At 39.5% G+C, this 18213-nt stretch overlaps 2 protein-coding genes across 2 annotated transcripts in view; one reads left to right on the top strand and one right to left on the bottom strand.

Moving 5' to 3' along the window:
• The window catches only part of LOC113087155 (cytosolic phospholipase A2 gamma-like), a 174283-nt gene that overhangs the window by 76854 nt on the left and 79216 nt on the right, over positions 1 to 18213 (top strand). The gene's annotated exons all lie outside the window — the stretch shown is intronic.
• LOC113069794 (cytosolic phospholipase A2 gamma-like) overlaps positions 2300 to 18213 on the bottom strand; it is a 42045-nt gene continuing 26131 nt past the window's right edge. Inside the window, exons 10-16 of the mRNA XM_026242876.1 lie at positions 18076 to 18126; positions 10865 to 10993; positions 10556 to 10699; positions 10199 to 10276; positions 9949 to 10103; positions 2653 to 2818; positions 2300 to 2571 (exon numbers count right to left, since the gene is read on the bottom strand). Of these exons, the coding sequence (XP_026098661.1) occupies positions 2423 to 2571; positions 2653 to 2818; positions 9949 to 10103; positions 10199 to 10276; positions 10556 to 10699; positions 10865 to 10993; positions 18076 to 18126 (872 nt within the window). The 3' untranslated portion in view covers positions 2300 to 2422. The remainder of the gene's footprint in view (positions 2572 to 2652; positions 2819 to 9948; positions 10104 to 10198; positions 10277 to 10555; positions 10700 to 10864; positions 10994 to 18075; positions 18127 to 18213) is intronic.

Here is an 18213-nt window from a genome sequence, read left to right as displayed (position 1 = left end):
CCTGTTCAGATCGCATTGTCTAGTGTTTATCATTCACCAAGTGATAGCTGCTTTACAGAGTCAAATTTCCCGTTCTAGTTAGGGCCCGAGCACCTCTTGGAATTGCTCGTCTTCTTCTTCTCCAAAATGTATAAAATTTTTGAGGGCCTAAACATGCTCCACAACTCACAAAACTTTGCACACGTCAGAACTGGTGAAAATGTACATCTGATGTGGGTTTCATATCATATCAAATAATTTTTTTAAGAGATCTAACTTGGTGATGTAACGAGCAGAACCGACTTGATCAACACAATCCTCTATTCGGGGGAAGAGGAAAAGAGTCAGACTTAGTGATATTATTCAGTTTGCGGTAGTCAGTACAAAAACGATAGGTTGAGTCAGACTTTGGAACGAGCAAGCATGGGGTATTTCAAAAAGTGTTCTCTCCTCCCGCACAAACTCAACATATGTTTGTTTGGCTGATTTCAATAAGTTCCGGAAGCACTGGCGGCAGTGGCGGATCCAGAGATTTTTTCCTGGGGGGGGGGGGGGGGGGGGGGGCATGAGGTTTCAGGTTTCATAATTTAAAAAGCTACGGTTTTCATTGAATGTATTTTGTTCTCTACACTACACACAAAGAGCTAGACTAACATTAGACGCTTATCTGACCTGACGATCATAGAAAAATTCAATGAGACAACAAAGTATTTAGGATGTAAATAATGTAACAATGTGGTTGTTGTAGTGTTAACTGTCTGCTGACCTCTAAACTCACTGCTAACTGCTTATCAACCTCTCTTCTCCAAGACACTGCTTACTGCAGACAGAAAAATGCACTGTGCAGCCTGCCCAGGCTGCTGCCACTGACAGTGTTGACAACTTCTTTCAGTAAAAGAAATGGAAAAAAGAGAGACCTCGTGCGGCAGCACCAAAGACTAAGGTTTGTCCAAGAAAGTCACTAGATTCGTCTTTAGGCGCTTTTTGGGAAAAAATGTGGATAAGGGGGTCTGAAAAGTCGCTAAATCTAGCGACAAAGTTGCTAATTTGGCAACACTGGCGAGATACGTGACACAGTCCACTGACTGGTGAAATTTCGATATTTCGAGTCAACGACCTGATATTTTTATTGGCTACTGAAGTACCATAAAAAGTTTTTAATATCAATTCAAATTGTGGGCGTACTCAGTAACGAACTATGATTTAAAAGTAACGAAGTAGATTATTTTGCTTGATTTGTACAAGTAAAAGTATAGCTTTAAAAATATACTCAATGTACAAGTCTCCGTAAAAACTACTTAATTACAGTAACGTGAGTAGTTGTAATTCGTTACCTCCACCACTGCTGATGACCAAATGAAGGCTCCAAACATAGATATGTATAGCTAAATATGGGCCGCTGTACGTATTCTGTACAGGAATGTTGGTGCATCTCCACTACAACTGTAGTTATATACATGTATGAATAATATATATCTTCAGTAGACTTAAGAAGATGCTTTTGCTAAACTAGCACAATACAACAAGACAAAGCCGTTAGCTAACAAGGCATTTAGGTTTTTTCAGGAATTTTAATTCTGGCACTAGATGGTGGTTTTGAAACCAAAGTGCCTTTAAGGGTATTCTATGATCTTTGTTAATAGACCATTCCAAGATGGCGGACATGTCTACACGTCTGGAGCAATTGAGTGTAGCATCTGCCTAAAGATATCTACGGCTCTAAAGTCCAAATTTCTCTGCTTGAACAATATAGAACGGAGATTCTCTAGAAACAAATGCATCTCCTCACATCGTGGCGTTTGTAATTATTTTACAATAATGAGCATTTGTACTGTTTGAAATCAAATGACCAGGACAAAACATTATTTTCAGATAGCAGTTTATTAATTCATTGAAACACAAGCAATCATAGTTGTAATCACGTCTGTGGTATGGTTGATTTGATTATTAATGATCATCTATTTATTGCTTAATGAAAGTTAAGCATTAAGAAACAGACTGAAATGTACAGAGTGGTGTTTAACATGATACACAGAAAAAAGCTGTGATTGGCCGATAAACCCCGCCTCTTATTTCTATGCAAGTCTTCTTCCTCAAATCGGTCAGAATAAACAAATTATAATGTTATTGAAAAGCCTTATTAAAAGGTAAGTAAAAAAATTCAGTTATATGTATGTCATGTCACATTCTTTCTTTTTTTTCTGTTAATAGAGAGAAATCGCCTCAGTGAAATGAAAGTATATGACACTTACTATGTTTATTGAGCTTTGATGACTGATGATCCAAAAAAAAATTTCTACTGAAAAGAACTGCTGATTAGCAGTTGACAAATATGCATGGAATTTGAAATATGAAAAAAGGGTATGGAATTTAATAACACACCGAAACACACACACCCATTAAAACAAACAGTAATGACTTATTATTCAAATCATTATTCATGTCAATTTATGACTGCTTGAATCTGCTCCAGCAATTTCTCTCTGTTGTTTGAGATGTTTTTTCCAGCAACCTCCATAAGATCAGTTATCATCTCAGCGCTGTAAGAATCTTGAAGGGTCCCATATTTGTCACGCCACATCTCAATATCACCTGAGGAAATAGTAAAACACTTAAATACGAGAACATAATTGATTTCACTTTATTATGTTCAACTAGACAGTCTAAACTTGCCTCCACAGTTGACCACATTAAACAGAGGGATGTGAATCACGGTTGGAGTGTTTGTGCCTTTGAACACATAGAAGTCCTTTGGGTTCTTCAGGTCTTCACTGGGGATGTTGACTTCAGGGAAAGGGATGTTTCGTTTCTTGCACATCTCAGCAGCTTTTCTCACTGTCTGCAGTGGAAAAACATAGTAGAAACATTTCAGTTGAAATATAAGTGGTTATTCACTGAAATCATAAGTCTGAGATGAATGGGAATGCTAGTGGATATTCTCTCCAGGTATTATAGACAGATATTGTTCAATTTAAATCATATGCACTTTTGTTTAAATGGTTTCTTACTTTCTTTTTTTTTAACAGTTTAAAGGGTCAGTTCATCGAAAAATCATAATTATGTTATTAATAACTCAACCTCATGTTCATACTCCGGGATATTGGTTTGTTTTAACTCAGAGGGAATGGATTAATGGATTAATGCGTATTGGAGACGCAAACCGGTGAACTACTTCAAAAAGATCCGGTTACATCGAATGATTCGTTCGCAAACCGGATATGACAAACTGCTTTGTTTTGAACTCTCTCACAACAGACACGGAAGAGAAGACAATGCTGCATAAAGTCGTAGTTTTTGCTATTTTTGTACCAAAATGTATTTTCGATGCTTCAAAAAATTCTAACTGACCCTCTGATGTCACATGGACTACTTTGATGATGTTTTTCTTACCTTTCTGGACATGGACAGTATACCGTACACACAGCTTCAATGGAGGGACTGAGAGCTCTCAGACTAAATCTAAGGAGGAGTAAATGATCATTTATAGGTGATCTATTCCTTTAACTTTTATTATAGTGAAGGAGTGGATGCCGAGTTGCCATATCCTTCATACTGATATTAATTGTATTATTACATTATTTCTTGTTTGACTATTAATGAAATTATGGCAAGAGTGAAATGTGTAACCTTATGTGAGCTAATGAGATATTAAAGAATCCTGCTTTATGCTGAACTTATACTCTCTAAGATGATAGCTTCATAGTGTGAACCATACTGACAAAATAGCTAGGGCTAGGTGGCCTTGAAGTTCTGATAAGTTATCTGTGTATGTGTGTTAGCAGGGGCGAAAATCTCATCTAAATGTTGGGGGGAAACCAATAAAACAGGCAAAATTGTACTTAGGAATATGTGTACAGAGAGGAAAGCCTTACTATTGCATGGAGACCGTTCCATTATCCTTCTTGTCAAAGTTTCTTTTTGGTTCAATGAAAAAGCTGACTAAATTGACGAAAACATTCTTCAAAACAATTTTTTTGCAATGTTTTTGAAGTTGTTTACACAATCAAGCCACCAAAATACAATGGAATTTGAACTTAACCTCAACTTTTATTTATTTATATAGCACATTTTTTAGCAATGTTGTTGCTTCACAGTTATAATTAAAACATTCATATATATAAGCATTTGCCATGCTTAGCAAAATGGCACACAACTGTATAGTGAGATTGGTATAAACATGAAAGACAGGGGGAAAAAAACTAAAAATGATAATGTATTACGTCAATGACTGATTTTTGTTCAAAAACTGGATTCATTCAGTTAGGAAACACCTCCTCAGTGTGTTTCTCAGAATTAGTGCTGTTACTGCTGTAGCTTAGTTTTCAACTTCTTTAGTTGGTGATAGAGCTAAAACAGTCAATATGGTGCCTAAAATGCACTTAATATTAACTTCTTGTTTATTAAATTTTTATAAAAATCAAAATCACATTTGTTATGCTAATATCTGGAGAACAACTGCACTCTTAGTATGATGTTATATTAGATTAACTATATTAAATGAAATAAACCGACCAGTGGCGGCTCGTGAATTTTAAAATAGAGGATGCAAACTAATTGTATTGGTCTGGGGATCCCTGCCAATTGTTATTGTTATTATTATTATTTGCTTAACCACTTTAAAATGGCTTTTTGGCAGCTTTTAGTCAGAAACCATAAAGAAAATATATTCAATATCGCTACTCATTAAAAATACTTGGTAAATTATCAGCCCAGCCTCTCCGGGAGACGTTCAAACCATAGACTATAAAAACAGGTTCAAACTAATAGCATCTAATTTATGTCTCTATGATGGTTGGTTGATATTCCAGAAGGGAGGCTAGCATCCTCTGTGATGTTACTTTTCTCAGCACTCCTCAGCGCTGAAAGTGAACACTTGATGCTGATTTGTTCCCCTGGCCTCCCCCTCCCCCTCTCTTTCACTTAGCGGTTGTAATAACATCAGCAGATTTGGCACATTCGCGATAGAAAAGCGTAGCGTTCATGTAATGGTATTACAACTGTGAAATTACAAACAAAAATATATACATTCTGAGACATGAACTGAAATGAATAGTGAATTTTATTAACATTAAATCTTCCTCATTTTCACCTCAAAATTTAAATGCGCACCTGCACTAGTCTAATCTAACATACAAGACTTGTATATGCGTACACTATGGGTGTGTCTAAGACGTTATTAAACAAGCTAGGTAAATGACTGTATAAAACGCTGTTATAATCGCTAACAGCGCAAACTACATCAGTGACAATAGTAAATTGGTACACAATAATATTTTTTGGACACGACTTATTAATGACTCAGCATCATCTATATTAAAGAGAAAATAATCATGTCATCCGATGTTTAATGTGAATAAAGTAAACTAGACTTACGGAGTTTCACAACAACTGAAACACATTGTTTTCTCGCACCGGACTGTGTGTGTGTTTGTGTTGGTGGTGGTGAGGTAAAAGGAGAGCAGGCAGTGGACCAAAGCACTGTGAGGCAAAGCAGGGAAACTCGAGATGTTTAAAACTTTTTTTGTTGTTGTTCAGTTTGCATTTGTATTGTTTTACTACTTACACAATTAGTTTGAATATAAATCATTATATTATTTACAATACACATATTTAAATTATATTTACGACGACCACAAACTCATGCAGGTGGGTAGAGCTCGGCTGTCCCGGAGGGAGAGAGAGAGCGGCGGAGGTCCCAAGGATTATGCTTATACTGCGGAGGCTAAGGACATACCATTTATTCCTGCCCGGTAAAAGAGCCAGTCCGGTAGTAAAAATGAGGCTACTATCAGGTGGTATCTCCGGTGGGAAGTCCTCAACAACATCACCGACTCTCCTTCCGGTGAAACTGCGGTGGGAGAATCACACACACAACTGTCAGGCCCTTCTGGACTCGGGAGCCGAAGATAATTTAATCGACTCACTCCTTGCACATCACCTGAACATTCCCGTCCTGCCTGTGTCTCTTCCCCTCCATGTCACCGCACTCGGCTCACTTCAGGCAATCATTGCGAAACCATATCCTTTTTTCTCATGGACTCCCCCATAGCTCCCATTGTCTTAGGTCACCCCTGGTTAATGAAACATAATGCACGAGTGGATTGAGGTTCCAACACAGTCACATTGTGGAGTGAAAGTTGTCATTAGTCATGTCTGGTTTCAGCTTGTCCTATTGTCCCTGTCGCTGTCTTTCAGAAGGAGAACATGGTATTATCAAACGTGCCCGTAGTGTATCTGGACCTGAAGGAGGTCTTCAGTAAGTCCCATGCTGCTTCTCTTTCTCCACATCGTCCCTACGACTGTGCCATAGGTAAATCTCCGCCTAAAGGCAAATTATACTCTCTTTCAATTCCAGAGAGGGAGGCCATAGAGAAATAAATTTCTGATTCCTTGGAATCTGGGTTCATCTGCCCTTCCTCTTCTCCAGTGGGGGCGGGATTCTTTTTTGTGGGTAAGAAGGATGGTTCTCTGCAACCTTGTATTGACTACCGAGAGCTGAACAACATTACGATAAAGAACACCTGTCCATTACCACTCATGTCTTCAGCTTTTGAGAGGTTACAGGGAGCATGCGTATTCACAAAATTTGATTTACGCAATGCTTATCAGATGGTCCGCATCAGGAAGGGGGATGAATAGAAAACTGCCTTTAATACCCCTAGAGGGCACTTTGAATACTTGGTGATGCCATTCGGGCTCTCCAACTCACCAGGGGTTTTCCAAGCACTCGTTGACGTGTTGAGAAATATGGTAGATCAATTTATATATGTTTACCTGGATGACATACAGATTTTTTCTTCATCTCTCCAGGAACAGGACGAGTGCTCCAGAGATTGCTTGAGAATGGTCTTTTTGTCAAGGCAGAGAAATGTCTATTCCATGCACAGTCATACATATACATATGGACCCTGACAAGGTTAAGGCTGTGATAGATTGGCCATCTCCAGATTCCCGTAAGGCCCTACAGTGGTTTCTGGGGTCCACCAATTTCTATCTGGGTTTTATTCGCAATTTCAGCCAACTAGCATCACCTCTGACGGCTTTGACCTCTCCCAGTACTCCGTTCAGGTGGTCAGACGCAGCTGAGAATGCGTTCACTAACCTCAAAAGCCACTTCGTTTCGGCTCCCATCCTTGTGGCCCCTGAACCTACACGGCAGTTTGTGGTGGAGGTCGACGCATCAGAGGTGGGGGTAGGAGCAGTGTTGTCCCAACGTGCTGCCTCGGACGATAAGGTACATCCTTGCACGTTTTTTTCCCATCGTTTATCTCCTGCTGAACGCAATTATGACATTGGTAACAGAGAATTGTTGGCCATCAAATTAGCTTTAGAGGAGTAGCGTCACTGGCTGGAAGTCTCAGGGGTACCTTTTATGGTTTGGACCGATCATAAGAATTTAGAATACATTAGAACTGCCAAAAGACTCAATTCCAGGCAGGCTCGGTGGGCACTTTTTTTCCGGTTGCTTTGACTTTACTTTATCGTACTGATCGGGGTCCAAAAATGACAAACCTGATTCTTTATCACGTCTTTTTGATCCCTCCACCCGCCCGGTGACTCCCGAGTGTATTTAACCTGAGAAAGTAATGGTCTCAGCACTCGTATTGGAAGTCGAGACGAAGGTTAAGACGGCCTTAGAAGGGGTAACGCTTCCGCCCGGTTGTCCACCGAACTATTTATTTGTGCCGGAGGAGTTAAGATCCAAAGTCATTCAGTGGGGTCACTGCTCTAAAGTTGCTTGTCATCCAGGGATAAGTCGAACTAATGGGTTAGTTAAACAATGATTCTGGTGGCCACTTATAACTCGTGACGTCCGCGATTTTGTTTTGGCTTGCTCAGTTTGCGCCAGTGGTAAGTCATCTAATCCTTCTCCTGATGGGCTCCTTCAACCGCTGTCTGTCCCTTCGAGACCCTGGTCCCACATCGCACTAGATTTTGTTACCGCCCTCCCGCCCTCTAATGGCATGACGGTATTTTTTGACCGTAGTGGACCGGTTCTCAAAGCTGGCACATTTAATTCCCTTGCCCAAATTACCGACAACCAAGGAGACAGCGGTCACTGTCCTAGATCACGTCTTTCGGCTTCATGGCCTCCCGGTAGACGTGGTTTCTGACAGGGGATCTCAATTTATATCAAAATTTTGGAAAGAATTTTGTAAATTGCTAGGAGCGTCAGTTAGCTTGTATTCGGGTTATCATCCCCAAAGTAACGGACAGTCTGAGTGAGCCAACCAAGATTTAGAGAGGACGTTGCGATGTTTGGTCTCCAAGAATCCTTCTTCCTGCAGTCAACAACTCTCTATGGTGGAGTACACTCACAATTCATTACCAGTGTCAGCCACGGGCCTTTCTCTGTTCCAGTGCAGCTTAGGTTACCAGCCACCATTTTTCCCAGTCTGGAATCTGAAGTCGCGGTCCCCTCCGCTCACGTGTTTGCCCGCGAGACTCTGCTCCGGATGAGGGAGCGCACTAAGGTCAAAGCCGATCACCACCGGTCAAAGCCTCCCGTTTACATCGTGGCTTTCTACCAATAACATTCCTCTGCAATCCGTATCTAACAAGTTAGCTCCCAAATTTATTGGCCCATTTACTATCACCAAGATCATTAGTCCGGTGACAGTCCACCTCAAACTACCTCCAGCGTACAGGAGGATACACCCCGCCTTTCATGTGCCCAAAATGAAACCTGTGTTTTATGCACGTATTAATCCGCCTACTCCGGTTCCCCCGCCACCGCGCCTCATAGATGGGGAACTGACTTATTCGGTTAATCCCATTCTGGACTCGAGACGGAGGGGCGAGGATTCCAGTACCTGGTGGACTGGGAGGGTTACAGTCCGGAGGAGAGAAGTTGGATTCCTGCTAGGGACATATTGGATCACTCCCTTATTGATGATTACAATCAGCAGGTAGGCCCTTCTGGCAACTCCAGGAGGCGTTCTTAGAGGGGCGGGGGGTGTTTGTACTGTCATGGTTGGTAAATCATGATCTCTGGGTTTTGCACTTTGTGGTGAAGTCTGTGTGTTTCACTGATTAGCTTGTGGGCGTCTCTGTTAATTGTCATCACCAGCAGCTGTCACTCATCACTCTCCCTCTATTTAATGGCTTGTCTCACGTCTTCTGTTTGTGAGATCATTGTTTCATGCTGGTAACTGTTCTTTGCTTCTGTGTTGTTCTGCGTCTGGATGTCCGTGTATTCCCCCGGAACCTCATCCACTCATCGCACCTTCACGAGCATCACCACTTACCTTCGGCTCGATTCCCCGTATGTTCCTGTGCCATCCTCTCCTGCTGCCTACTCAGTCACCACCACCATCTGGATTACTCACCGCCTTCCACCATCTTGTATTGTCGTCTTCCCAGCGTTGTTTGAATTCTTGTTTTGTTTTGTTTTCATTAAATATTATTCATACTCACACTTGTTTCCAGCTTCTCCTTCACCCAGTCGTCACAATAGGGGGGGGGGTCCGGACCCCCCCGACCCCCACCCCCCACCCCCCCCCCCCCGTGATTCCCGCCTATGTGTGTTAGTATCTGTCTGTACAGTGAGAAGCTAAGACAGTCCCTGGACAAACATGCAACTGCCAATGTCTAGCATATCAGATATACGTCTTTGAAGAGACGCATTGCTTTTGACCTCAGAACACTTGTCACCAAAATAGTTGTCAGAAAATATGTTTGAATCATTTACATCCATATGTGGAAACTTTATATAGGTTTTGGAACCAATCAGAATTTTGCACATTGATGCAATTAGTATACCTTTCAGGGTATAATTGTTGTTGATTTTGAGTTGTACGCAGAGCGGCCTACGAACTCCATAGAGAGTACTGAAGCTGACTTCTGCTGATGAAACTTCAAACCATGTTCTTCAGGAAATTTGTATTTAATCGAATGCATCATATCTGGTCCTTGGGTTTTAACTGTACATTCCCCTACAATAGTTTGTGTTATATGTGTGTAAAATACCATAAAAGGATCGCCTTCACTGAAATCCAGGGAAATGATGAGATCAACGTTTCTTTCTTTTCTCAGCACTGAGAAGTAGGGTGAGTTCAGCAACAGTCCGGCATCTTCATAGTCTCTTGTCTCACTTTTCAGAAGAGTAGAAGGCACTGTTTTATCTGGAAGAATCACAGCATGAAATCAGTATATTTGTCACATTGAATTACAAATTTATTATTTTTATTTATTATTAATTATTTCAATCTGTACTCACCATTCATTTTTTGAAGAAAGTCATATTTCCTGCCCCAGATCCACTGAGCCATGCATCTACAAATGCTCATCCAAACATCTGTAAAACAAATGCACAGTGGTTCTTAAATTTAGCAAATGACGTTGTTGTTGTTGTTTTTTCATTCTGCATATTGTTTTTCAGGTTTTTTGGAGATTATTTTTTATGTTTATTTCGTTTCTTTAGCTTTATGTTTTAACAGAAAAAATATGTTGTGGCATTAGTCTGTTTTTGAAGCTTTCAGAGTAAAGCACTTATCAGTTGACGCATTAATCTGGTAAGAAAAAAAAAGACATACATAGTACAAATCCAATAGATTGTACAGCCAATTCAACCTACCGAAAGGCCAGCAACTGAACCAACTACTCAAATTATTACACACATCTTCAGTGTATTGCTTCATATACAGTGTTGCATCTTGTTTATCAGTGATATTCAGTTTTTCTGTAGGAAAAATCAGCTGACGTTTGCCTCCACTGAGCTCTGCAAAAAAATTGAAACTTGTGCATTATTTAGTTTTAGTTATCAGACAACATATAGTTCTAGTTATTATTGTTAAATAACTTTTTTGTGTCTATTCAGAAACTGATTTGTAGACTCTTAAATTAACTAGACTACTGTACTCTATTTGAATTGTAACACTCTTACCATTCAGTGTTTTTCTGATGGATTGATCAAGATCTGAAGGATTTTTGCCATTTAAAACAGCGAGATTCATGTCCACAAGATCCATGAGCACCTGGTAACCATCTTTTGCAGGCGGGGCTTTATGGTATTCTGAAGAAAACACACAATGAACACACTGCAGAATGTCTTTAATGTAAGTGATTTAGATCCCCAAATTCACGACGTTCAGATATCAGAAGTTGCCTTCAAGCAAATATACACATTTAAGATGCTTGATTTGAAGCTATACTGAATTTGATGGCATTCTCATGATCTATTAGATTACACTTTACAGTAAGATGCATGAGCAATATGTTACAGTATTTATTAAGTTAACAATGTTAGTAAAAATATAAGTTCATTGCTAGCCCATGTTTGCTTAGATCCATCGTATTATATTAACAGATACAACTTTTGATTTTAATAGGTATTAGTAAATATTGAAATTAACAAGATCTAAGATTATTAAATGCTGTAAAAGTATTTTTTATTGGAAAATTGAACTTTATTGGAAAATGTTACTACAGTATATATTTATAACTAGCAAGTGATATAGAATTAATTATGGGACACTATCAGTCTTTAAAATCAGATTACAGATTATCATCAATATAGCTCATGTTTCGTTTTTTCACCTTTATAGAGTTTCATGTTGTATTTGTCAGCAGGATGTACGAACAAGGCTGCGTTTCCATTAAGCTTCTTAAGCCTAAAAAGTTTGCAAAAAATGATCGTACGACTGATCTTAATATTAGGGTTTCCCAAAAGCATCGTAACTTAAGTAGCACTTGAAAAACATTGTAGATCTACGAGTGCTCTGGAGTAATTGTAAAGCCCTAAGTGCATCTTAAGAAGACAGATTTATGCGGTCACCTTCAGGACATTCGGAAGATTACAACTTTCATTTTATTCCAGTGCAATGTGATAATAATATAGGCTAAGGATTTGATTGCACTTAATTGTACACTTTATAACTTTTTTTATGAATTTATAAAGGAAATAATTTTAAAAAGTAATGTAGGAAATATGCTTCAAAGATTGGGAAAAGAAATCTTCAGTGACATTGTGTGTGTGTGTAAATACAGTCATGGCCAAAAATATCAGCACCCTTGGTAAATATGACCAAAGAAGGCTGTGAAAATTGATCTGCATTGTTAATCCTTTTGTAAATCTTTTATTTTAAAAATTCCCCCCAAAATGTATCCTTTCATTGGATAATAAGAATTTAAAATGGGGGCAAATATCATTATGAAATAAAGGTTTTTCTCAAATACTCCTTGGACAATTATTGGCACCCCTAGAATCTCTTATGAGTAAAATATCTCTGAAGTATATATTCCCATTCATATATACAATTTTTAGCCCTCCAGCATAATTATAAACATGAAATTATCCAGCAATGGCTTCCTGTTTCACAGAAATATAAAGAGGAGGGAAAACAAAGCCCAAATTCCCTTAATCATCCATCACAATGAGAAAAACCAGAGAATATATTTCTGATGTGCAGCAAAATATAATTGAGCTTCACAAATCAGTGAAGTGGCTTTAAGAAAAGAGATAGAGCAGTGAAAATTCCCATTTCCACCATCAGGGCAATAATTAAGAATTTCCAATCAACATAAAATGTTACGAAACTGCCTGGAAGAGGACATGTCTACGCCCTCTGTTCCTTCGCAACCCAGTGATGTTGATGTCACCTTACCAGAATGGTTTGTTTTTTATACCACAAGACCGGATGTGCCAAAAATTGAATGGCCGGGTTGGCCTTAGCATTGAGGACTGGGTTGAGGAGGCCCAGGCTTTGCATGCGTGCTCGTCACCTCTTTGATGCCGATAAGGCATTCTACCTGTTTGAACACTTAGAAGGAGAGGCCAGGGAAGAGATTAAGCACCAGCCAGAGGTAGAGCATAAAGACCCAGACAGAATTATTTTAGCTTTACAGGAACTGTATGGTTGCGTACAGTCACATGTTTCATTGCAGGAGGCCTTTTTCTCGAGAAAACAACGGGAGGGGGAGAGCTTGTTGGAGTTCTACCTTGTCCTGTTGGGTCTCCTTGAGCAAATGAAACAACGATCGCCGCATGGTATGCAAAATTCACATATTTTACTGCAAGACCAAGTTTGTCGAGCATGTTTTTTAATTAAAACAGTTGATACATTATTAACCTACGTTAACTTTGTTGGAGATCCGTAGCGATGCCCTTGGATGGTAGAGAGAGGGAAGCACAAGGGCCCGAAGTCATTCTGTTCCCTCTGCTCATGGAATTCAATATGGGTGAAGGGAATCCATTTGTTGGTGTGAGTAGTTCACCTTGGAATTCAGAGTTGGCTGAGTTGAGGGGTATGCTGAAATGCCAACAAGAACAGTTAACTAAACTTGGACAAAGTTTTGCCCAGTAGCAGACCCCTCAGTCGTGGAGTCAACCTCCCCAGCAGGGGCCTGTTAGATGTAGAAGGTGTCAAAAGCCTGGTCATTTTGCTATAGATTGTGATGGGGTACGTGCCCCTTCTTGTGCTCCGCTTCCCTCACGCTGACTGCCCTGGTCATACTGCGTGAGTGGGATCAGTTGCTGGAGAAAGAGGGGGTTTTGCATAGTCAGGTGTTTCGTTCTAATGGCGTTGAAGAGATTCTCCAGGTAGTTCTTCCTGCTGTCTTGCATAAGGACATTTTGACACAAGTGCACCAGGGACATGGGCACCAATGGGTCGAGCGGACCACTGAGCTGCTGTGGCAGCACTTCTACTGGCCAGACTTGACAGTTGATGTAGCCCAGTGGTGTCAGGAGTGCGAAAGGTGTCAGGTCGCCAAGGATATGCAGCAGGTTGCCCGCAGCTTTATGGGTCATTATTTTTAGCCTCCAGGCCAAATGAGATCTTGGCCATTGATTTTACTCTAATGGAAACATCTCGCTCGGGGCTGGAAAGTGTCTTGATGATGACTGATGTCTTTACCAAGTTTTATGTCTTTACACCCTTTTAGTTCCCACCCGAGATCAGCGAGCTGAGACTGTGGCCCACAAACTGGTGGTGGAGTCGTTCTATAACGGTGGTGGAGTCGTTTTGCATTATTGAGACACTGTTTTCCAAATTAATTTGGCGCAATGTATTTTGTTTAAAGCACTATATAAATAAAGGTGATGATAAGTTTTGAGTTTTGAGTCTTCCCTAATACAACAGCTCTGTAATCTTTATCAGTTTGAGAAGTCCCACACTACACCATACCACTGGCAATGGGTAGTGCAAACGTTTTAACAGGACGCTGCATAATATCCTGCACACCTTAATCACTTCTGTTTGGGTGAGCGCGCATCTCTCTAGGAGGTATGTACCTAGCTGTTGGGCTGATGTTGTTGCTAGTATACATGCTCCATTAAAGTGGGGATGTATATGTTTTAGCCAGACTAGGGGTTGGATTTGTGCGATGTTGCTTTGGGTGCAGGCTGGGTGCAGGCTGTCCTCACAGTGCAGCTCATGCGTTTGATCAGATGGAACATCTGTGCATTTGCGGTTTGTCTATTATGAACAAGGCTGTGAGCAACTGTGAGTATTCTGTGGGTCTGGCGATCTACCATTGGGTAGGTAAATCTAACCACTTGAACATTATGAAGTGGGTGTTTTTAAATTCATTCATTAATTGTCTGTTTTTAGTGCGTTAATCTGCCCTTGAGGGGTTCATCTCTGTGGACTGAGGGGCAAATGCTTTATAGACGATGTGGTTAGAGTGCACTGCTTGCACTGAATTTTGTGTTCTATTTTATTTTTGTTTATAGCATTTGGCCTGTTTAACTTCTGTGGCCTGTAATATGTGAAGTGTTTACCTTTTTTATAGTTATAACTTGGTCTACTATAATTTGTAGATGCATGTGTCAGTGGCTAACTGTGAAATATATAGTTTTATTTTTGTTTCTTTCAGGAGCTGAAGGCCCCTGGTGTATGGAAGCTAGCTGTTTTTGCCCTTTTGGTGGTGTTGTTTCCTTCACCAAGTGATTTGCCGTTGGCTGTTTTGTGTGGAGTGGAATTTTGTGAGTGGTGTGGTCTTGCCCAGCTAGCTGCCCTACTGGTAAGCCTCAGCCTGAAGATGTTTTTTTTTTCTCTCTCTATTTTTGGTCTGATGCTGATGCTGAGTGGTGTAAAATCCTTGCTCCCCTTGAGTCTCTAGATTTTATACATTTAAGATAACTATTATTTTAAAAAATAAAAGTGATCCACGTCTCCTGTCCTCTGTGGTAGAGAACCTGTGTGCCCTTGTGCAATTTCCACTTTCAGTGAAACGTGGTGGCATAGTCTGCTTCTTATTTAGCATAATTCATTATGAACACATGGGAGTCTAGCCTTATGGTATACAACTTTTAAAGTATCATGTTTTAATTAATTTGTTACATTTGTATTTTTAATGTAGCCTATGTGTACTTTTAATGTGTACATTAAAAGTACCATTCTGGCAGTGAGAATGATCCGGAACTTAATGAAGATGTTTTGGCATATAATATGTTTATTTAACCAATCAGATAAGAGTAAATCACACACAAAGACTGGTTCTATGCAGTTGATCTGTTTTGCAGTTCTTTAAAGTATTGTTATCGCTTGCAAATCACGGTTCATGCTTGGAAATCAAGGTTCACGGGCTTGCAGTACTTTTGACCCTATTTTGGCGAAAACAACGTGCCAGAAGTGTAAGCGCAGAAAAATGGAAGTCAGAAGCATGCAGATCATGTTTATTTTGCTTTAGCATAAAGCTGTACTTAAATTACACTTATGAGTGAGTACACCCTCACAAAGCTTATCTTGTTCATGCAAATTTAATTTACGCTTACAGTTTTATGTACACAACTCCTACCCTGTGTATGCAAATCTTTATGACGTCATTTTAACTCCATACTTGACCTTTCCTCTTAAGTGCAACTTCTGCCCAAAACCCCCACCGCGCCATATCTTTATTGTCCTAATGCATGGTGAAAAAGAGAATTTGAGTGGCCAAAGACTATACAAGGATCACAGCTGGAAAATTGCAGAAAATAGTTGAGTCTCTGGGTCAGAGCATTTCAAGAAAAATTATCCTAGCTCATTCAAAAACTCCAGCATATTCACTTATCTGACTGGACTGGAACTTTAAATATGACTGGGTTCTATGGTCAGATGTAACTACGAATGAGCTTTTTTAGCAAACACTCAAGATTATTTTATTTGGGCCTATATTTCTGCTGGAGGTCCGGGACATCTTGTTTAGATACAGTACATTGCATCATGGATTCTATCAAATAGCAACAGATAAAAAGTCAGTAAGTGACTCTGTTAGAAATGTTCTAATGGGCCATGTTTTGAGCTTCCAACTGTACAATTTCATACATAAACCTTAAAAACAACATAGAAATGGGTCACTGAGCACTAAACCAAGCTTCCGCTATAGCCATTCCAGACCTCTGACCTGAACCCTACGGAAAATGAAAGGAGTGATTTCTAGCCTCATCAGCTATTATAGAAGAAAATGTAGCCCTTTGAAACTGGCAAAAAAAGTATTGAATAAGAGGATGTGTCACAGCCACACCTTCTACACTCCCGGAATCGGACACTTACGCCACACCCACTCGTCCCCAATCACCCGAATTCTGAACTCCTGTGCATCATCACCAGAACCACATATAAAGCCATCAGTCACCATCACTCATCGTCTGGTCTTGCACCGATCTCCTCACTTGCCTGAACGCCATTATTAAACCTACCTGAACTCTTGAACCCTCTTCATCCTCGTCAGCCTTCCTGTCCCCATCGTCTTCATCTGAGCACCATCTGGATCACCGTTCACCATAAGGGAAGTTGTGTTGTCACCGTTCTATCCACGTGTCAAGATTCACCTGTGTCTGAAACCTCTGATTCACATTAAACTACCTTATCACTGAATCCTCTGTGTCCTCGTCTGTGTCTGACAGGATGTCCTTAATTGTGGGCATTATGTATTAGAGAAAAAACATTTGGATTTCATAATGATATTTCCCCCCATTTTAAATTCTTATTATCCAGTGAAAGGATACATTTTTGTGATAAAAAAAAATAGATCAAAAGGATTAACAATGCAGATGAATTTTCACAGCATTCTTTGATCATATTTGCCAAGGGTGCTGAAATCTTTGGCCAAGACTGTATATGTGTGTGTGTGTATATATATATATATATATATATATATATATATATATTATGATGTAAAGTAGGCTAGTATATTATACACTTTACCATACTATAAAATAATATTATATTCAAGTTGTTTGGAATGCAGCATTAGGTTAACATTTCAATAACTGATTGTGAACTAATTATGAGCCATTCTATTAGGTAGGATTTCAGCCCTTTTTTCAAACGGAGAGCACAGCTTGACAAGCACAGCTACATGCGATTACTTTTAGTGCATTTTTGGTAAATGCAAGTGAAACTTAAACAACTGTTTTTGTAAAATGACTAGTAGAAAATGTAATATAATAAGTAGGCTACAATACAACATTATATTACATTATATAATATTATATTATAGTGTATAATATTATACTTTACACAATACTATATAATATACATTATTTCCGGGTCCAATACATGGCTGGTTTTCATGTCAGCAAGTCATTGACAGATTTTTTTTATCCCCCAGTCTTTATATATCCCCCAATACACGATTACTATTGCGTTCCCTCGATTTACTGTTACGTTCTATGTCTGCACAATTTATTTATCGAGTGAACGCAATAGTAAATCGAGGGAACGCAATAGTAATCATGTGCACGTTTTAGTACATTGAGGGAACGAATTAGTAAATCGTGTACATGATTTAGCCTTATATTTTTTCCTGCATGTCATGTGCAGGGTTCCGTAATAAAGTGTACTATAAAGCACAATCAAATCCTTAGATTATAAGATTATTATCACATTACACTAGTATAAAGTTAAAGGTGCAATCTTCCGAATGTCTTGCAGGTGACCGCATAAATCTGTCTTCCTACGATGCACTTAGTGCTTTGAGATTACTCCAGAGCACTCGTAGATCTACTATGATTTTCAAGTGCTACTTAAGTTATGATGCTTTTGGGAAACAGACCGTAATATTAAGATCAGTCGTGCGGGTGTTTTTACGAATTTCTTAGGCTTAAGAAAGACCCAAAAGATAAAATGTATCCATAAATGAATGCAGTAATGCAAAGAAATGCTTTACCTTCCATAATTTCCTCAAACATCTCCAACTGTAATAAATGTTTAAAGAAATCTGGGGAGAAAGTCAAATTTAATCAGGGTTCACATTATAATGAAATAATTGACTTCAGGCGGAAGTGAATCTTAAAATGCCACTTCA

Source organism: Carassius auratus, chromosome 5, assembly GCF_003368295.1.
Source record: "Carassius auratus strain Wakin chromosome 5, ASM336829v1, whole genome shotgun sequence".
NCBI lineage: Eukaryota > Metazoa > Chordata > Actinopteri > Cypriniformes > Cyprinidae > Carassius > Carassius auratus.
The sequence above is the reverse complement of the archived record's forward strand: the minus strand, read 5'-3'. Positions and strand labels throughout refer to the sequence as shown.